The following is a 22,630-nucleotide window of genomic DNA, read 5'->3' as shown; positions in this document are numbered from 1 at the left end:
CCTCTCCCTTCCTCTCTGAAATCAATAAAATACATTAAAAAGAAGAAAAAAAAGTGCAATATATAGTGCAGAAGGTTAAAGTATGTTAGGCAGTAAAAAAAAAAAGTGAATAGAACAAAGAGATAAACAGAGGGGAACACAGGATTTTGATCTTTATAGAATTGGATAAGTTAAAAGGATTTCTAGGCACACACTGGGATGAATGAAAATCGATAATCACACCTGTAAATCATTATATTTTTCCTGCATGTTTAGAAATGGTAAATTTAGGAACTCCCAGAAGCAAGCTAAGGTATTTTCTGCATGGAAGTTATCCTTTTACAGTCCTGCTCAGCCATTATAGGCTTCTGATGGAATTACGAGATTGCCCCAAGGTAGGTAGGAAGAGGTAGGAAGACTAAAGGGCAAAATAACTCATATCTTAATACCATCCCTCACACAAATGAGAATGCATACAGTTTTTATAATAATGTATTAAATTCTACAGCATATTTGTTGGGCATACTTTGATAAGCACTGAAAATACAAAAATGAATTAGATCTTGCACTCAAAAGAATCCAGAATGTATTGACTCAATTGAACCTAAGAATAACTTGGTTAATTTCTATTTTCTTTCATCCTAATATCCTTAAATATATTTTATTTAGTGGTAGAAGATGATGAAGATGACTTTCCTACAACGCGTTCTGATGGAGACTTCTTGCATAATACCAATGGCAATAAGGAAAAATGTAAGTAGTACATTTTCCTCCCTCAGCTGGATAAAGTACACTTTCTAAAGTTACATAATCACTAATTATATAACAAGAATAATTATCTAAATGACTTTTTGGCTATTGTTTTGTTTTGTTTTATTTTATTAATCCTCACCTAAGGGTATTTTTATTGGTTTTTAGAGAGAGTGGAAGGGAAGGATGGAGGTGGGAGGAGAGAGAGAGTGAAAAACATCTGTGTGAGAGAGACACATCAATTGGAACCCCCAACTGTGGCCAGGGATAGAACTTGCAACCCTGGTACAAGTCTTTGACAGGGAATCAGACTCTAACCAGAGCCCTCAGTGAATAATTTTTTTAAAAGGAAATGAAAGTTTCTTGTGAAAAAAGACACATTCTTACTTTAAGTAATAATGGCTCCTAATTATCTAACAAAGACTCATTCTAAATTCCAGACAATGGCCCACTTATTGCAGTGTTATTTGGTAGAATCATTTTCTAGAACTGAAAATGTTTCTTGGGGTTGAGGGGGAACTCCCTTTTTTTCTCTCCACTTGATAAACTGGTGTTGAAAAGTATATAATCAGTGTTATTAAAAGAAAATTATTGTAATAGCTCTGATTTCACGGCACAATTGTTTATAGACCAGGAACAAAGTGGTTTATTTCATATACCAGTTTATTGGTCCTTTTTTTATTTAGAATAGCTAACTCATTAGATGGAATTCTGAATTGTTCATTAGAAACCTCTGTTTTGTGACAGTTACCAACCTAAAGGGCTTTGTGCTAAGAGAACTAAGCTAAAAACAAATACCACATGGCATCACTCATACATAGAATCTTAAACACCAGAAAACTGTGATTAATAGTCAGTGTTCTGTTTTGACATGTCCTAATAAAAAGCTAGAGTGGATGCCTAAAATTTTTTAAAGTTACAAATAAGCCTTTGTGGAAAAAAATAAGTTAACTCTAATTGTGCTTATTTTTTTTTTTTTAATATATTTTTATTGATTTTTTACAGAGAGGAAGGGAGGGGGATAGAGAGTTAGAAATATTGATGAGAGAGAAACATCGATCAGCTGCCTCCTGCACGCCCCCTACTGGGTATGTGCCTGCATCCAAGGTACATGCCCTTGACCGGAATCGAACCCGGGACGCCTCAGTTCGCAGGCCGACGCTCTATCCACTGAGCCAAACCGGTTTGGCAGTTGTGCTTATTTTTGCTGAAGTTATGAAAACTATGAAGTAATCTGTAGCTGTGTCATGTTTTCAAATAATTTTTAAAAACTGTTGTATGGGTGGCCCTGGCTGGTTTTGCTCAGTGATTGGAGCATTGGCCCGTGGAATGAAGAGTCTTGGGTTTGATTACGGTCAGGGACACATACCTCAGTTGCAGGCTCGGTCCCTGGTCCTGATAGAGCACCTGCAGAAAGCAACCAATCGATGTGTCTCTCTTACATCGATGTTTCTTTTTTCTTTTTCTGTTTCTCTCCCTCCCTCCCTCCACTCTCTCTAAAAATCAATGGAAAAAATATCCTCGAGTGAGGATTAAGAAAAAAAAACAACAACTTTTACATGCATGGGAATACTTTTCTATTTCAAATATCATATGAGAATATTCCATCTGAATATTGGCACTAAAATGTAATGCTTCTCTCCCACCCCACTTTTCCTTTTTATTTCTTAGTTTCATCATGGCTCTCTACTTTTTTCTTATAACCTAGCTCCCTCCCAGTTTTGCAAAATACTAGCTTATTACAAAGTTTTCTTATAACTTTGGACTACATTGTTGAACCTTATTGAATCATGTAGATTTATGTATTTTTATGGAATTAAATGTTTAATTTGGGAAGGTTTTTCCCCAGTTGCATTTTAATTTCACAATGAATCTGCCTAAATAGAAAAATATTTTGTTTGCATATTGGAAAAATTATTGAAAGAAGTTGTAAAACTCACAGATCTAGTCTTCCATTCCACATAGTATACTCAACTACCACGCCTACATTTTGCAAAGGAGAATGGAAGTTTATTTCCTGTAGAAATTGAACTGAAGAGTTACAGATTCAGGAATACCTGGCACAGCAAAAGATAGGTGTATCGGTCTATCAATAAAGTGATTAAGTGGAAATGTACCTATTGATTATTGAAATCTAAGAGTATCGCTATTCTGCTTATCTCCAAGAATTCTGGTAGCCAGGGACTAAATGTAAGTTTACATACTGAAAGATGCAATCCCTAGCTCCCTTCTCTAACCCTGTTTGTAGAATGCCTGTCAATCAGACATATATTTTCTGATACAAAGTTAAAAACTCTGGAGACATTGAGTGGACATAGAGAAAGACCTATAAATAGAGATTTTCAAGGGCCCATTATGAAAAAGCTGTCTCACTACCAGGTCACCCTTTGATGAATTCCACTAGTTAAAATAAACTGCTATTGCATACAGGGTTTACAGGTCATAACTCTTTAATGTAAACAGATAGCTAGACCTCCAGACATTGAGGAAAGCCCCCAACATCTCTTTTTTGAAGAGAGGCTTGAAACCAAGCAATGGAAGATAGGGGTGTTGCTGTCATTTAGAGAAATATCCTACCCAAGCTGTCTGCATACTTTTTAAAATAATGAGTCACATTTTCATTACACTTGTGGAAGTCACTGTTTAAAAAAATTCCTTCCTTAGGGTTAATGGAAATTAACTTTTGTTAATCATCATAGGTAGAAAGTATCTTCCTATGGTTAACCTCTAGAAGTAAGTTAGAAGTACTGTGTATAATCTGATAAAATAAGTAGAACATGTAATCTTTAAATCTGATACTGCTGGGGTCCCACCCCAGCAGGTCCAGGGGTCCCCAAAGGTGTGGACAGAGTCAGCGAAGAAGGAATGACACGGAGACAGCGTTCAGTTGATCAGCAGCCTAGCCAGGATCTCTAGCCAAGTTCTGGTCAGGATCTCCAGCGAAGTTCTGGTTAGGATCTCCAGCCAGGTTCTGTGTCCATGTTCTCTTGCTAGGTTCTCCAGCCAGGTTCCCTCGCTAGGTTCTCCAGCCAGGTTCTGTCCAGGTTCTCCAGCCAGGTTCAGTCACCAGGTTCTAGTCAGGCTCTCTTGCCATGTTCTATCCAGGTTCTGTAGCCAGGTTCTGTCTCTAGGTTCTTCAGCCAGGTTCTCTCGCTAGGTTCTGTCTCTAGGTTCTGTGGCCAGTTTCTGTCCAGGATCTTTTGCCATGTTCTCGCCAGCGAAGTTCTTCTGTCTCTAGGTTCTGTGTAGGTTCTGTGTCTAGGTTCTGTGTCCAGTTTCTGTCCAGGATCTTTTGCCATGTTCTCTCCAGCGAAGTTCTTCTGTCTCTAGGTTCTGTGTAGGTTCTGTGTCGAGGTTCTGTGTCTAGGTTCTGTGTCTAGTTTCTATCCAGGATCTTTTGCCATGTTCTCTCACTAGGTTCTGTCTCTAGGTTCTGTCTCCAGTTTCTGTCCAGGATCTTTTGCCATGTTCTCTCCAGCGAAGTTCTTCTATCTCTAGGTTCTGTGTAGGTTCTATGTCTAGGTTCTGTGTCTAGGTTCTGTGTGTAGGTTCTGTGTCCTGTTGTCTTGTTACATCTGTATTTATACCAGTTGATTCCAATCCTATCAATCTCTATTCCAAAGGTTAGGGCGTTTCTTATCTCCATTCCAGGGAGTAAAGATTATGTAGCTGAAGCATGATTGTTCGTAGTTAAAGTGATTAATTACCCGCCTGGCACTTAGTTAAGGGGTTTTATTCCCTCCCTAACTTCAGGGGAAAATCCCTACCTGGGGAAACAACCTTTCTCAGAGAGGTGACCTTGGTTAAAACACATAGTGCCAAGAAGGTGAGCAAACATATTAACAGTATGCCATATGTGCCAGGTCCCTTGAAACAGCAAGGATGGACCGGCTCCCGGCATGATACTATTGATCATAGTTTGGAATTAGACTATATAAATCATCTCTTAAATACTGACAGGGTCTTGGTGCTAGGATTCTGGAAACATTGGTTACAAGGTAATGGAATCTTCAAATAATTATAATGAGTCTCATCATTAAGGTCTAAATCACATATTGTGGTATTGAGTATGCTAAAGTCTTAAAAATTTAGAACTAGCTAGTAAACATTACAAAAATAGGATTTTACGGGGGGGAGGGGTAAGTGGTAGAATAGAGCAAGAGTAAAACTTCCAACGATTCTAACCTGAAAAAAAAGGCAAAGTAATTTACCTTTAGATTAGACCAGAGGAGAAGTTTTTGGATAAGCGAACACCTTCCTTAGTTAAAGACCTCAAGAGTTCTGGGTCATGGTGGAAGCACTGTTCCCTAAATTTTCAATGAACAAATTTCTTGTTTACTTCTAATGTAAATTTTCTTGTTATATTCTATATCATCTTAATTTATGTTTCTAGAAACAAAGAGAAGATTTTTATGAGGATATAAGGGTCAATCCATCAAAAAGATACAACAGTTATACACATAATTGCATGTAACAGTAGAGCCCCAAAATATATGAAGCAAAAACTATCCAAATTGAAAAGAGAAAAAAAGACAATTCAGTATTAATAGTTTGAGACTTCAGTACCCAACTTTCAATAATGGACAGAACAAATAGGAAGATAACAAGGAAATAAATTACTTGAGTAGTATAAACAGACAGACCTAGTAGACATCTACAGAACACTTCACCCAACAATAGAATATGTATTCTTCCCAATAGCACATGAACCTTAGGCTAGACCTTATGCTTGGCCATAAAACAAGGTTTAATTAATATAAAGGATTGAAATCCTACAATGTCCTCCAAACACATTGGACTGAAATGAGAAATCAATAACAAATTTGGGAAATTCACAAATATGTAGAAATTACCACACTCATAAATAACCAGTGGGTAAAAGAAGAAGTCACAAAGGAAATTAGAAAGTACTGTGAGGTGAATGAAAGCAAAAATACACCACACCAAAATTAAAGGCTGCAGCTGAAGCACTACTTAGAGGGAACTCTGTAGCTGGAAAACCTTTATTATGAAATAAGAAAGAAAATAAAAAAGACAATACAGAATTTCAGTGAAATTATAAGTTGGTTCTTTGAAAAGAACAAAACTGATAAACCTTTAGCTAAATTGATAAAGATAAAAGGGAGAAGAATCAAATTACTAAAATCAGAAATGAGCCGAAACCGGTTTGGCTCAGTGGATAGAGCGTCGGCCTGCGGACTGAGGGGTCCCGGGTTCGATTCCGGTCAAGGGCATGTACCTGGGTTGCGGGCGCATCCCCAGTGGGAGGTGTGCAGGAGGCAGCTGATCGATGTTTCTCTCTCATCGATGTTTCTAACTATCTCTCTCCCTTCCTCTCTGTAAAAAATCAATAAAATACTTAAAAAAGAAATGAAAGGGAGGACATTACTACTGACTTTACAGAAACACAAAGGATTATAGGTGAATGCTATGAACAAATATATGCCAGCAAATACAATAACTTAAACAAAATGGTCTAACGTCCTAAAAAGACAAAAATTATTAAAACTGACTTAAGAAGACATAGAAAATGCAAATAGACCAATAATAAATAAATAGATCCATTAGTAACCAAACATTTAAAGAAGACTTAATACCAGTTCTTCACAAATTCTTTCCAAAAATAAAATTGGAGGCCAGTTTTACCTTGATTCCAAAGCCAGAAAAAGATACTACAAGAAAACTGCAGATCAATATCTTGTATGAGTATAGCTACAAATCATCAATAAAATACTGCTAAATGCAGCAACATGTAAAAACACTGTGACCAGATGGGATTTACCACAGAATGCAAGGTTAATTTACATTCTTAAAAATCAATTAATGTAATAATCCTATCAATAGAATAAAGGCCAAGACCAGAGATCATCTCAGTAGATGTTGAAAATCATTGGACAGAATCTTTATCTTTCATGATAAAAACAAATAGGAATGAATACCCTGATAAAAAGTTATCTATGAAAAACCCACAATTAACATTACACTTCATGGTGAAAGACTGAATGCTTTCCTTCTAAGATCAAGAACAAGACAAGTGCATGCATTCTTTTTTATTGTTTTTTTATATTGATTGATTTGAGAGAGTAAGGGAGAGAGAGAAAAAAACATCCATTTGTTGTTAAAATTATTTATGCATTCATTGGTTGATTCGTTTTTGTGCCCTGACTGGGGATTAAACCCGCAACCTTGACATAATGGGTACAACGCTCTCTAAACAACTGAGCTACCCGGCCAGGGCAGCATTTTATTCTTGCCACTTTCCAACATTGTAATTGTATTAGAGGCTCTAGACAGAACAACTGGCAAGAAAAAGAAAGAAAAGACATCCAAATTTAAAAAGAATAACTAAAACTATATCTATTTGAAGATGCCATTAACTTGTATAGAGAAAAGTTATAAGGAATCCACTAAAAAAGTATTAGAGGTAATAAGTTCAACAAGATTCTAGGGGCGGGGGGAGAGGGTAACGTGGGGACAAGGACACATATGTAATATCTTAATCAATAAAAAATATATTAAAAAAAAGATTCTAGGCTATAAAATCAATATAAAAAATCAATTATATTTTTATACACTAGCCATGAACAATGTGAAAATTAAGTTCAGCAACCAATTTCATTTATAATAGCGTTAAAAAGAGTTAAGTACTTAGGAATAAATTTAACGAAAGAAGCACAAACTTTCCATTCTGAAGGTAACAAAGCAATGTGAAAAACTGAATAAGATCTAAATAAATGGAAAGATATCTCATGTTCGTGGATCAGAAAACTTAATATTGTTAAGAAGTCAGTATTCCCCATATTGCCCTATAGATTTAATGCAGCCCTTACCAAAATCCCAAGTAGGATTTTTGCAGAAATGGACAAGCTGATCCTATGATCCATATGGAAATGCAGATGACCTGGACTAGCTAAAATAGTCTTAAAAAAGAAAGTTGGAGGACTTACACTTTTGATTTCATAACTTAGTACAGATCCAACAGTGAGGTAAGGTATTGGCATAAGGAGAGAAGACATAGATCAGTGGAATTGAATTGAGAGTCCAGAAGTAAACTCTTACATTCTTCTTTTTCTAAAAAATATATTTTTTATTAATTTCAGAGAGGAAGGAAGAGGGGGAGAGAGACAGAAACATCAATGATGAGAGAGAATCATTGATTAGTGCCTCTTGCACGCTCCCCACTGAGGATCGAGCCTGCAATCTGAGCATGTGCCCTTGACCGGAATCAAACCTGGGACCCTTTAGTCTGTAGGTCGACACTCAATCCACTGAGCCAGACTGGCTAGGGCAAGTTTTTTACAAGAATGCTAAGACAATTCAATGAGGAAAAATAGTTTTCAAGTGATGCTTGGCAGCTGGATATCCATACAGGAAAATAATGAAGTTTAACCCCCTACTTCACACCAAATACAAAAATTAACTCAAAATGAATTTAAGAGCTAAGACTATAAAGACCTTAGAGTAAATACAAGAATAAATTGTAATGGCCTTGGCTAAGTCATAGGCTTCCTAGATAAGACAACAAAAGAAGTGAAAAGAAAAGTATAAATTGACGTATATCTTTGCTTCAAAAGACACCATCAAAAACTGAAAAAAATAACCCATAAAATGGGAGAAAACATTTTCTAGTTACATGTCTGATAAGGGATTTGTATCTAAAATATATAAAGAACTCTTAATGAATTGATGGTAGAACAATATCGCAGTTTTAAAATGGATAAAACATCTGAATAGACATTTCTCCAAAGAAGATACACAAATGGCCAATAAGCACATGAAAAGGCCCTCAACATCATTAGTGGTAGGATAATGCAACAGGAAGAACCCATTATTACAATTGCACACATGGTCTTATTTAGGACACAAATGACTTTAATCTGTAAGTTGATTATTAATAAAAAACGGTAGTTTATAATATTTAACAGCTTTGTTGAGATAATTAACATACAATAAACTGCACTTATTTAAGTGTACAATATGGCAAGTTTTGATGTTATGATATCATCATCACAATCAAGATCATGTCCATCACCTTCAAAAAGTTTCCTCCATCCCCTTTGTTAACCCCCTCTCTTCCCAAACAACCACTGATCTCTTTTCTATCACTGTAGGTTAGTTTGCATTTTCTAGAATTTAATACAAATGGACTTACACAGTTTGTGGTGGGGTTTGGCCTGGCTTCTTTTTTAGTTTGAGGTTCATCGCTGTTATCACATGTATCAGTATATGATTTCTTTTTATTGTTTTTGGTTTTTTTATTGATTTTTTACAGAGAGGAAGGGAGAGGGATAGAGAGAAACATCGATGAGAGAGAAACATCGATCAGCTGCCTCCTGCACAGCCCCTCCTGGGGATGTGCCTGCAACCAAGGTACATGCCCTTGACCGGAATCGAACCTGGGACCTTTCAGTCCACAGGCTGAGGCTTTATCCACTGAACCAAATCAGTTAGGGCTATTTGTTTTATTGGGGAGTAGTATTTCCTTGTGTTGATACACCACAATTTGTATATTCACTCATCTTTTTTTTTTAAATATATTTTATTGATTTTTTTACAGAGAGGAAGGGAGAGGGATAGAGAGTTAGAAACATCAATGAGAGAGAAACATCGATCAGCTGCCTCCCGCACAGCCCCTATGGGGGATGTGCCCGCAACCAAGGTACATGGCCTTGACCGGAATCGAACCTGGGACCTCTCAGTCTGCAGGGTGACGCTTTATCCACTGAGCCAAACCGGCTAGGGCATCACTCATCTTTTGATGGACATTTGATTTGATTATAGTTTTTGGCTATTATACATAACACTACTGTGAACATTCATGTCAAGTCTTTTCATGGACATATATTTTATTTATTTGGGGTAAGTACTTAGGAGTGGAATTGCTAAATCATGTGGTAGGAGTACATTTAACTTTTCAAGAAACTGCTGAAGTCTATTTCACCTGCCATATATGAGAGTCCCAATTTCTCCAAATCCTGACCAACACTTGGCATGGTCAGTCTTTTTAAATTTTAGTTTTCTAATAGGTGTATAGTGGTATCCCTCTGTGGTTTTTAACTAGCATTTCCCTAGTAACTAATGGTATTGAGCATCTTTGCATGTGTTTATTTGCCATCCTCTCTCTTCCTTGGTGAAGTGTGTATTTAAATCTTTTGTTCAGTTTTTTATTAGATTATATATATTTTCTTACTGTTGAGTTCTGGAGGTTATAATATACTATATTATAGTATACGCTATGTTAATGTTTTATGCTAATGTATATTCTATACATATGTATATAGAATACAAGTCCTTTATCAGACATAGGCTTTACAAAGATTTTCTCCCAGTTAAGGTGTACAATGTAATGATTTGGTATAGATAGCAAAATGATTACTGTGGGGAAAACTAATTAACATCATCTCACATAGTTATCTTTTTTGGTAATGAAACCATCTGAAATCTGTCTTAACAAATTTCTAGTATTCAATTCAGTATATTAACTATAGCCATGTTATATATTAGATAACTAGATTTATTAATTGCATATAACTGCAATTTGTATTCTTTTAACCATGCCTTGAGCAGAAATTTTAAATTTTGATGAAGTAGTTTATTAATTTGTTTTTTTATAGATTATACCTTTACTGTCATATCTACACATGAGGTTTTAAAGTTGGAAGTACCATTTCACTTATGAGTTCTATTGCAGTGGTTTCTTACTAGCTAATAGTATAAGATAGTATGTTCTCCTCTTTGCATCTTGTGAGTTTTAAAATTTTTTCTCATTTCATTCAAAGCTAACTCTGAATTAATATTATGAAATGTAAACATAAAAAACTATTTAGCCCAGCCGGTGTGGCCCAGTAGTTGAGCATCCACCTATGTGAGCCAGGAAGTCATGGTTCCATTCCTGGTCAAGGCACATGCCGGGATTACGGGCTTGATCCTCGATGTGGAGCATGCAGGAGGCAGCTAATCGTGATTCTCTCTCATCATTGATGTTTCTGTCTCTCACTCTCCCTTCTCTCTGAAATCAATAACAATATATTTTTTTAAAATTATTTAATGTGTGTGTTGGTCTTGCCATAATTAGGTCCTGCAAACTGTCAGAGTGTTATTAAAGTACTAGAGGCCTGGTGCACGAAATTTGTGCACTCAGGGTGGGCCCCTCAGCCCGGCCTGCACCCTCTCGCAGTCCAGGAGCTCTCGGGGGATGTCCAACTGATGGCTTAGGCCCACTCCCCGCCATCAGTCAAACATCCTTAGTGTTGCTGCAGAGGCGGGAGAGGTTCCTGCCACTGCTGCTGTACTCACCAACTGTGAGCCCAGCTTCTGGCTGAGCGGCGCTCCCCCTATGGGAGCGCACTGACCACCAGGGGACAGCTCCTGCGTTGAGCGTCTGGCCCCTGGTGATGAGTGCACGTCATAGCAACCGGTTGTTCTGCCGTTAGGTCGATTTACATATTAACCTTTTATTATATAGCCTTTTATTATATCATGCACTCGGGGGAGGGGGGTCCCTCAGCCCAGATTGCAAGAGGGCGCAGGCCAGGCCAAGGGACCCCACCAGTGCAGGATTGGGGCCTGGGAAGGACGTGGGAAGTTGGCCAGCCGGGGAGGGACTGCAGGAGGGCTCTAGGTCGTGTCCAGCCCCTCTCGCTCAGTCCTAATTGGCTGGACCCCAGCAGCAAGCTAACCTTCTGATCAGGGCGTCTGCCCCCTGGTCAGCCAGTCGACAGTCTGCCCCCTGGTGGTCAGTGCACACCATAGTAACTGGTCGACAGGTTGACTGTCTGCCCCCTCGTGGTCAGTGCATGTCATAGCGAGCGGTTGAGCAGCCTTAGCATATCATTAGCATAGTATGCTTTGATTGGTTTGGTTCTGCCATTCAGTCTATTTGCATATTACCCTTTGTATTAGATAGGACTAGAGGCCTGGTGCATGGATTCCTGCACTGGGGGGATCGCTCAGTCTGGCCTGCATCCTCTTGCAACCCGGGACCCCTCGGGGGATGTTGGACTGCCGGTTTCGGCCCGAGGGATGTAGTAGTGTGTGAAGCAGCAGGCGGCCAGGGAGGAGCCTGAGCCCGGGCCGGGCACCATACGCTCCCGCTCATCCTGGCCCTGCTGCACCTGCCACTGCCTGTTACTGCTGCCTCAGAGGCTGGAGAAGCTCACGCTACTGCAGCTGTGCTCTCCAACTGTGAGCCCAGCGTCTGGCACCCATCTGTCAGCTGAGCAGTGCTCCCACTGTGGGAGCGCACTTACCACCAGGGGGCAGCTCCTGTGTTGAGCTCCTGTGTGCACATCATATAGCAACTTGTCAAACGGTCAACCGGTCGTTTAGAATTTTGTATATGTTCTCCTACTACTTTATTCACTAAATGCAGCACAGCAAATAGATTTCAGGAAATAGAATCCAGAAAAAAGGACTTGAAAGTACATATGCTGCCACAAGCTTCTTTGCTGATAGAGTATGAATGGAAATTTTTAAATGTTAGCCAACAGGAAGGAAATTATATTCTGAAAGCCTGCTCTGATTTGCTAGGGTTTTGTTTGTTTGTTTGTTTGTTACTTCATATTTTAGAGAGAGGAAGAGGGGGAGAAAGAGAGATACATCATTGATCAGTTGCCTCCTACAGATGCCCCAACCAGGGATCGAATCTGCAGCCTGGGTATATACCCTGACTGGAAATAGAATCTGCACTTTTTGGTATATGGCACAGTACTCCAACCAACTAAGTCACACTGGCCAGGGCTGATTTGCTAGTTTTCTAAACAAGTTTTAATTTTAAATTGTGAAGGATTATTTTTCCATTAGAAAGATTTTCAGTGGAAAACTGTCTTTTTTAGTATTTCCACAGGTAACACCAAAAGGAATTAATGGTATAGACTTTAAAGGGGAGGCAATAACTTTTAAAGCAACTACTGCTGGAATCCTTGCTACACTTTCTCATTGTATTGAACTAATGGTAAAACGTGAGGAGAGCTGGCAAAAGAGAATGGATAAGGTAAGACTATTTTTCTTTCTGTTAAATAATAATCATTTAAGTTTTATATATGGATTGAATATTTAAACCAAACTAACTTGTTAGGGAAAAATGCATTGGAGTTGATAGAAGTAGTAGATGTACTTCTGAAACTTTGCAGGCATCTTAACCTCATTTTCCTAATGAGATTCATCAGTTAAATATTCAGTAACTGTACAATATGCATTCTTGATTAATAACATTTTTGTAATAACAGCAATGCTTTATTGGAAGTGATAAGCCATTTAATATTACCCAGCTTTATTGTATGACATATGAAACTGCATTTAAGCTGTATAAACTAACATAAACACAAATTTATAAAGTTAAATATTAACTTATTGCATTTATAACTATATGTATTTTCCAAGGTCATTGAGATATCATTCAACATACATTATATTATTCATTAAACATTTGCTTACTGTTCACCTTTTTGACCTTTGTTTAAATTGCAACACTGATAATATTACAATATGAATATTTAGTTTCTAGTGTAAAGTACGGCTTAGTGAATTTGTTTAGTATTTCTGTTTATAATTCAACATCAATAAAATAGTAAAATGTTAGAACTGAAACATGCCACCATTTTATAGAAGAAGAATTGTGCCCCGGAGACTTGTCCAGAGGTGTTAAGTAGCAGAATTAGAAGAATTTTACTATTTTCTGTATTTCAGCTCTGGATACTAGGCTAGACATCAGTCAGAATCTTTTGTTTTTGTTGTTGTTTTGTGGGGGGGTATCGTTAATCCTCACCCGAGGATATTTTTTCCATTGTTTTTTTGGGGGGTTTTTTTGCGTGAGTGGAAGGGAGGGGAAGACACAGAGTGAGAGAAACATTGATATGAAAGAGACACATTGATTGGTTGCGAGCCTGCAGCTGAGGCCTATGACCGGAAGAGAAACTGAGACCCTTCAGTCCAAGGTCTGACACTCTAACCACAGAGCCAAACTGGCTAGGACCAGTCAGAATCTTCTTCATCAGTGAGTCATATTGCTTGTAGAATTTGAAGGTCTTATCAATTAAAGCAGGACACTAGGAAAGCAATGTCAACACTGATTTAATGGCAGAATGGCCATACAATTTGAATATCACTGTGTATTTAAAACGGTCCCCATGTTTAGACGAAAAGAGAATTGTTCAGAATTCTCAAGTGAAGTAGCCATATTGACTGACAAAATATGTATCTTTTAAAAACAGGCAATAAAAACGTCCATTTAAGGTACAACCACTTCATTATTATTCAGGAGTCAAACTATTCTATATTGAAAGATTTCAACTCTGTACCAATGTGGATCAAATTGAATTTTTAGAATATTCCCTGTGCACACAAAAAATAATGTATTGAGAAAACAGGAGAACCCCTTAAATCTATTAGACTAATGGTCCAAGAGAATCATTCAACTCATCTAGACTAGTTTAAAACTTTTTTCTTTAGTCTCTTTAACCTTCACTAAGGAATTATCATATCTAACCACACTGCCTAAAAACATTCTATTCGTTTAAGATGTTTGCTTACATTAGTAGACTCACATATGTGTAATTTCGCATGCTTTTTCACTTTTCCCTAAGTCTTTTTAATATTGCTGAGCTGTGTGGTTTGGTTTGGATCATTTTTTAAGATATGTTAATACATATAGTGAACTACACTAATCTTAAGTGTACTGCTTGATAATTTTTGTACATTTGTATAAACCCCTGTAACCACCAGTCAGATCAACATACAGAAAGAACTTTTATAGCACAAGGTTCTTTCATTCCCCTACCACCACCTTAAGAGGTGGCCACAATTCTAACTTACATGATCATTGATTAGTTTTGTCTGTTCGTGAACATCATAAATGAAATCATACAGTATACACTCTTGTGTCTGTCTTTTTTCTCCCTTAACATGACTTAAGATTCATGTTGTTACATCTAGTGGTAGTTTATTCTTTTTTTATTATTGTATAGTATTTCACTGTGTGATGAATTTTCATTGTTTGACTTTAATTTGATTATTTTTCCTATTGATAGAAGTTTAGGATTTTATATTTTTATTATTATGAATAAAGCTTCTGGGAACATTCTTGTACATATTTTTTGATGGATATATGCACTCATTTCTCTTGGGCATATACCTGGGAATACAATTGTTAATTCATGGGGGTATATGCTTAGCTTCAGTGGATATTGACAATTTTCTAAAGTGGTTATATCAGTTTATTTATTTTTTTTTTTATTTTTTATTTTTTTAAATTAAATCTTTATTGTTCAGATTATTACATTTGTTCCTCTTTTTTTCCCCCCCATAACTCCCCTCCTCCCAGTTCCCGCCCCACCCTCCGCCCTCACTCCCCACCCACTGTCCTCATCCATAGGTGCACGATTTTTGTCCAGTCTCTTCCCGCATCTCCCACACCCCTTTCCCCCCCAGGAATAGTCAGTCCATTCCCTTTCTATGTCCCTGATTCTATTATAATCACCAGTTCATTCTGCTCATCAGATTATTTATTCACTTGATTCTTAGATTCACTTGTTGATAGATGCATGTTTGTTGTTCATAATTTGTATCTTTACCTTTTTCTTCCTCTTCCTCTTCTTAAAGGATACCTTTCAGCATTTCATATAATCCTGGTTTGGTGGTGATGAACTCCTTTAGCTTTTCCTTATCTGTGAAGCTCTTTATCTGACCTTCAATTCTGAACGATAGCTTTGCTGGATAAAGTAGTCTTGGTTGTAGGTTCTTGGTACTCATCACTTTGAATATTTCTTGCCACTCCCTTCTGGCCTGCAAAGTTTCTGTTGAGAAATCAGCTGACAGTCGTATGGGTATTCCCTTGTAGGTAACTGAGTTTCTTTCTCTTGCTGTTTTTAAGATTCTCTCTTTATCTTTTGCTCTTGGCATTTTAATTATGATGTGTCTTGGTGTGGTCCTCTTTGGATTCCTTTTGTTTGAGGTTCTCCGCGCTTCTTGGACCTGTAAGTCCATTTCTTTCACCAGGTGGGGGAAGTTTTCTGTCATTATTTCTTCAAATAGGTTTTCAATATCTTGCTCTCTCTCATCTTCTGGCACCCCTATAATTCTGATGTTGGTACGCTTGAAGCTGTCCCAGAGGCTCCTTACACTATCCTCGCATTTTTGGATTCTTTTTTCGTTTTGCTTTTCCGGTTGGGTGTTTTTTGCTTCCTCGCATTTCAAATCATTGACTTGATTCTTGCGCTCCTCTGGTCTGCTGTCGGGAGTCTGTATAATATTCGTTATTTCAGTCCGTGTATGCTTAATTTCTAGTTGGTTCCCCAATATAAGATCGAGGGTCTCATTAGTTTTCTTGTAGATCTCATTAAGTTTATCGGCGGCTTCTAAACAGTTCTTGAGAGACCTTAAAAGTGTGGTTCTGAACTCTATATCTTCCATTGACAATTTTGTCCTGTTTCTTTGTCTCCGCATTTTGTTATGCTTCCTTGGTGCACCCCCTAGTGGTCTTTGTTTGCAGTCTTATAGTTAAATCTTGATTGTTGTAGCTAATTCCAGGGAGGGTTTGACCTCCAGGCCAAGTGGCTATGAGAATCAGCTGTGTCAGCAGTGAGAGAACTTCTGTCCTCTAGGGAGGTGCTAATCTGGCGTTTGCCTGAGGCTATCCGGCAAAAGCCTCAGTGCAGGGCTTGCGTGGGGCGGGTCGCACAGGATCAACAGGGTGGGCTGGAGAGAGCAGTTATGGCGGCTCTCAGTCCTGTCCCCAGGGGCTCTGCCTCTCTGAGTCCCAGCACCCGCTGCAAAGCTCAGAGAGAAAGCTGCACTCGCTCTGACGGAAGCCAGACAGTCCCCCTTCTCCCGTTTGAGTCTGGGTCCCTAAAGACTCGCCCGGATCTGGAGCTCAAGAGTCTGCGACTCCCTCCCGATTGAAAACGCCAACCACGCCCTCCGCCGCCAGCCCGCTCCGCGCACTCCGCACCTCAGAATTTGACTTCAGCACTGTGCCTCCTCTGAGTGTCCGTATGCGTTTCTCTTTCCTGCTAGTTGTAGGACTTCCACTCAGCCGGCGTTCCTGTGGTTCTGGGTGATGTCCCTTCCGTTTTTTGGTTTCACTTTTGAAGTAGTTGTTCAAAGCAGCAAACTCCGGCGTTAACCTATGCCGCCATCTTGGTTCTCCTAAAGTGGTTATATCAGTTTAAACTCCCACCAGCAATAGATGAGAATTCCCGTTGCTGTTCACGCTTGTCAGCACATAATATTGTCAGTTTTGGGTGGGTGTTTTATTTTGACTTTTCACTTACTTTCTTTTGAAAATAGGAAATGGAGAAAAGAAGAAGAATAGAGGAAGCATACAAAAATGCCATGATAGAACTTAAGAAAAAATCCCACTTTGGAGGACCTGATTATGAGGTATGAAGTTATATTTTGATCTTAGAAAGGAAAACACATAGGCATGCCTATCACAAAAGTGATTAATTTTTAAATTATACTTTTGTAACCTTTAAAGGTTCTAAATATATAATTCTTCTATGTTTATTTTAATTAAATGTATATATCATAATATATAAATGCTAGGCTTACTTTGAAATAGAATTTTTGGTATTGCCTACAAAGTTTAGTACAGGCTTTAAAAGGCTTATTATTTTGCCTGTCCACTGTATAAGACAAGTGTTAATCTCCCCTGTGAAGATGATGATTTTTAATGTTTATCTTCTAACTTTTTTTTTAAATAAAAGCAACTTATGGAGGGAAAACCTGAGTACTTTATACAGACAAAAGATTTTAGTTTGCCCTGACCGGTTTGGCTCAGTGGATGGAGCGTCAGCCTGCGGACTGAAAGGTCCCAGGTTCGATTCTGGTCAAGGGCATGTACTTTGGTTGCGGGCGTATCCCCAGTGGGGGCTGTGCAGGAGGCAGCTGATCGATGTTTCTCTCTCATCGATGTTTCTAACTCTATCCCTCTCCCTTCCTCTCTGTAAAAAATCAATAAAATATATTTTTTAAAAAAAGATTTTAGTTTGTGCAATATACTATGATGTCTTATCCACAGTAGAGCATGAACTATTATAATTACTTTGCCTTTATGTTTGGAATATGTGAAACCAACTTCTTTCCTCATTTTTTTTATTGAGCAATTAATAAAATCTTCCTTCCATATACATGCATAGTTAAAATTTTATAAACTATTTTTCATCACGTTTTTATAGAAAAATATATAAGAAATATATATGGTAATTGTCATTAACATTGTTGATATTCCTGAAATGAACATTTTTTTTATTACTTTTTTATCCTCACCTGAGGATATGTTTTTGTTGTGTTTTTGTTTGTTTGTTTGTTTTTTAGTTTTTATTGTTTTTTAGATAGAAAAGAAGTGGGGAAAGAGAGAGAACATCGATGTGAGAAACATCAATCTGTTGACTCCCATACGTGTCCCAACAGGGAATCAAACCCACAAGCTAGGTATGTGCCCTGACTGGGAATTGAACCCATAGCCTTTTGGTGTGCAGGTTGATGCTCCAATCAACTAAGCCAACCAGCCAGGGTAAAATGAACATTTTTTAAATAGAGTGGCAAGGGGTACCATTGAGATAGAGATAGGATTATAAAATAGTTATAGTTAGCCCTGTTGGTATGCTTCAATGGTTGAGCATCAATCCATGAACCAGGAGGTCACTGTAGTTCGATTCCTAGTCAGTACACATGCCCGGGTTGCAGGCACAGTCCCAGGTGGGCGGCATGCAGGAGGCAGCCTATCAATGATTCTCGCTCATCATTGATGTTTCTATCTCTTTTCCTCTCCCTTCTTCTTTCTGAAATCAATAAAAAATACATATATTTTAAAATAATTATAGTTAGACTATATTTAAGAAAATAGAAGAAAAAAATCTTGCCGTTTTTATTCTAGAAGGGAATAAAAAAACTGATATTGACTGAGTATTTCTTATGTTGGAACTGATTGAGAAAAAAAGTTTTTATTAACTATATTGAATGTTGGAATTGATTAAAGAAAAAAACTCAGCTGCTATTGACTAAATATTTTTTATGCTGGAATTGATTTCCAAATGTAGAAATCATGATGATGAGACTTGAACTGTAATATTTTTTAATTATTAAGCTGTCAATTCATTTCTTCTAGAATGTATAAAAATTATATAATTAGCTATTCTCTGGGGCTTTAATAAACTAAATTACTGAAATAAAAGCTATTATAATTTTAATTTTTATTCTGATGCTAAGCATATTGTTTTGCCATTTTAGGTTACCTTATTTTTTTTCATATTATAAATAAAATAAATGTTTCTTATAGGAAGATTATAGAAAAATACACAAAAAGCCCATGTTTTTAATTTATCAATATATGGTACTAATTTATTTACTTCCAGCAATATATAAGTATAGTTATATACTTCCACTTCTGTCAAACCAGTTTTCTTTCAGGGAATAAGAGTGGGATGGAGGGAGGAGAGGCCTTGTGCTAGGTATATGTGTTTACTAGTTTCAAATCTAAAAAAATCGCTTTATTTATTGATGTAATTGATTTAGGCTTTTCTAAAGAAATGTTTATTGGTCACTTAAAATTTGCTCTATAAGTTTTATGCTTCTATGTAATCTCTCAGTCTTTTGATACACTTATCTCTATATTTGATATCATGTTTAAAAAGCATTCTCGAATAATTATCTGTATTTCCTTTTTTCCTTTTTTAATCGTCTTTTCTAAATATGTTGCTAATATACCTGGATTTTTAAAAATTATGGTATAATATGGTAATCTTTTATTCTAATGGTGTTGTTGAATAAATCATTCTTTTCTACTCCTGTACTGCCCTCTTTTAATGAAGAACATGGTTAAGGGTTCTTCAGCCTTTTCTCACCAACTCCTTGTGATATGAAGTTAAATATGCAATTTTTAAATAAACTAGGGGCTGTTTTTATGTTTTCCCCCTTCCTTTTAGAGCAGTGATGGTGAACCTTTTGAGCTCAGCGTGTCAGCATTTTGAAAAACCCTAACTTAACTCTGGTGCCGTGTCACATATAGAAATTTTTTGATATTTGCAACCATAGTAAAACAAGGATTTATATTTTTGATATTTTTTTATATATATTTAAATGCCGTTTAACAAAGAAAAATCAACCAAAAAAACAAGTTCGCGTGTCACCTCTGACACGCGTGTCATAGGTTCGCCATCACTGTTTTAGAGTCTTGAACCATCTATATTGTGTCAGTACTATGCTTGCATGGATTTTAAAATGACACTAATTCAAAATGTGACTTTATTTTGGTTCTTATTCAACATTTATGATGTTTTTATTATTGAACAAAGTTTAAATGTTTGTCATCTATAGCCTCAGAAATTACTTTATAATCTTAAATCCATTCCTTAAGACTTATAGCACAAGGCACTGTGCTAGGTGTGGGGTGGGGTGAGATTGCAAGGAGCAAGGCAGACAACGATCCTGCCTGAGGGCCCCTCCTGAGTATATGTTAATGGTAATATAGACTAAGTAGCAGGCAAATAGAATAATATATATTATAAAGCACTTTTAACAGTGTGGGCATGGCTTCCTAAAGGAAACAGCATCTTAGCTGAAACCTTAAGAATAAGTAGGTTGAGTAGATGTCAACCAGGCAAATAGCCTAGAAAGAGTGTTGCTTGTAGGGGCTTAGAAGAAAAGAAGACATTTGGAGACCCAAAGCAAGAGAAAGCATTTTGCCCCAGAGTAACTTACCAATGGAGCAGGGAGCCCAATGAGAAGGAGGGAGGGATAAAAAGGTCTGAGAACAGTGCAGATCCTCAGGAATGGGTTTTAAGCAAATTGGGTTTTCAGATTTACATTTTAGAAAAATTATTCTTGCTTCCTGCAGTGAAGAGAGTGGATTAAAGTTGAGAGTTGTGACAGGGACTTGGAGATTTTTTTCAGTATAACAGATAAGAATTGAATATAGTCTAAATTAGATAGGCTAGGAGAATAGGAATAGATGTGGAAAAATGAGATATTTGTAAAGTAGAATTGAAGGGTGTGGTGATTGAATGAAGGAAAAGGGAGGAATCCAAGAACAGGCCCAGATTTCTGCCTTCGTCCTATTGGTGCACAGGTAGAGGAAGAACAGGTTTTAGACATGTTCCACATGAGTTGAGACATTCATCTGAGGAGGTCTTACATATTATTAGATGTAAAGATCTAACACCACTTAGGAAAGGAATGGACAGGCTATGAATTTTAGAAATTATCAGATGATGACTGAACTCTTAGAAATGAATAAAAATGCTGTGGGAATGCAAGTGTGGAATCCTAAGGAACACCCACATTTAAGGGATAGACAAAGGAGGAAGAGTCTGCACAGGAGCCCAAGAAGAGTGCTTAGTAGAGGGGAACTAGGAAGTTAAGAATCCAAGGGCAGAGATCCTTGCAAAGAGAGTCATTAGAAATGCTGCCCATAGGGCAAGTGAGGTCAAGACTGTGGAGTGTGTCCCATAGATTTAGCAACAAATAGCTCTTTTCCTTGGTAAGAAGGTGAAATAAAAGTGGGTTTTTTAAATTTGTTTTTTAATAAAAGAAATTTTATGCAATTACTAAGTTCTCAGATTTGCCATCAAAGGAAAAATGTACCTTTCTTATTTGCCCATTTCACTTATCAAAGTATTTTTTTTTTAAATTTTGTATTAAGTGTATTGGGTTGACATTGCTTAATAACATTATATAGGTTTCAAGTGTACAGTTGTTTAATACATCATCTGTATATTACATGTGTGTTCACCACCCAAAAGCAGAACTTTTTAATCCTGAATTTCCCAACTGGGAGACTCCTGAGATGCTGACATGATTGCATAGGTTGAATGCGTATTATAATTTTTAAAAGTGTAGATGTGGTTATGATCAATAGAGTTTTCAAAAATCACCAGAAAATATGTTCAGAGTAGATTTTGGATATTTTCTATTTTTCTCATATCAACAAAGACCAAAGTGATACTACTACTATTTAAGTGCCTTTGAAATGTTTTAACTGTATACAGGGAATCCTTCAGGATAGCCTCTAGAATGCTGTTACTGTTCTTCTCCTGATTCAACAGGTCATTACATGTTTAAATTCACTTAGTGATAATTCATTGAAGTATGCACTATTCTGTGTGTATGTTGAAGCTGAATAAAAAGTTTCTGTGGATTTTTTTTTCTTTTGAAATGAGCTATGAGAGAGTCCTCATAACTCCAAAAGAACTGTTGCATTAAATCAAGATTCCTCATATGCCTATGCCAAGGGGTTTTCTCCCACCCTTCCTGTGTAACTCACCTTGTGACAGGGGTGGAATGATGTTGCTAGATACTTTTTCATGGAGTAGTGATGACGTTGGGTTATCAGTCTAACTGGTAAGATTATAGAGAGACCAACAATCATTCCTGTGTCTTATTTTTATATTTAAAAATTTAGGAGCCCTAGACGGTTTGGCTCAATGGATAGAGCGTTGGCCCGCGGACTGAAGGATCCCGGGTTTGATTCTGGTCAAGGGCACATACCTCGGTTGCAGGCTCGATCTTGTGTGGGAGGCAACTAATCTATATATCTCACATCAATGTTTCTCTCTCTGTCTGTCTCTCCTGCACCCTTCCACTCTCCAAAAATCAATGGAAAATATCCTCGGGTGAGGATTAAAAAAATTTGAGGGGGGGGTGTGCGGGCGGGGGGGACTCTGCCCAGCTGGTTGAGCATCAATCCCTGTTCCAAGAAGTCCCTGGTTCAATTTTCAGTCAGGTCACATGCCCTGGTTGCAGTCTTGGTCCCAGCAGGGGGCATGCAGGAGTCAGCCAATTGATGTTGATATTTCTCTCACATCCATGTTTCTATCTCCCTCTCCCTTCCTGTATAAAATCAATAAAGACATATTTTTTTAAAAAAAATTTAGGGAGCCTTAAACCGAAGTGTACCTTTCCAGCC

The 22,630-nt window shown here is 37.5% G+C and overlaps 1 protein-coding gene across 5 annotated transcripts in view; it reads left to right on the top strand.

Annotated features, from left to right (window-relative positions):
* Nucleotides 1-22,630, top strand: part of CERT1 (ceramide transporter 1) — a 102,737-nt gene that overhangs the window by 47,670 nt on the left and 32,437 nt on the right. For all 5 annotated transcript variants that reach the window (XM_036309472.1, XM_036309474.1, XM_036309476.1 and 2 more), the window contains exons 6-8: nt 649-732; nt 12,564-12,721; nt 17,014-17,106. In XM_036309472.1, coding sequence (XP_036165365.1) covers nt 649-732; nt 12,564-12,721; nt 17,014-17,106 — 335 coding nt within the window. The remainder of the gene's footprint in view (nt 1-648; nt 733-12,563; nt 12,722-17,013; nt 17,107-22,630) is intronic.

This window comes from Myotis myotis, unplaced genomic scaffold (genome assembly GCF_014108235.1).
Source record: "Myotis myotis isolate mMyoMyo1 unplaced genomic scaffold, mMyoMyo1.p scaffold_m19_p_5, whole genome shotgun sequence".
NCBI lineage: Eukaryota > Metazoa > Chordata > Mammalia > Chiroptera > Vespertilionidae > Myotis > Myotis myotis.
This window is presented reverse-complemented; position numbering and strand designations above follow the sequence as displayed.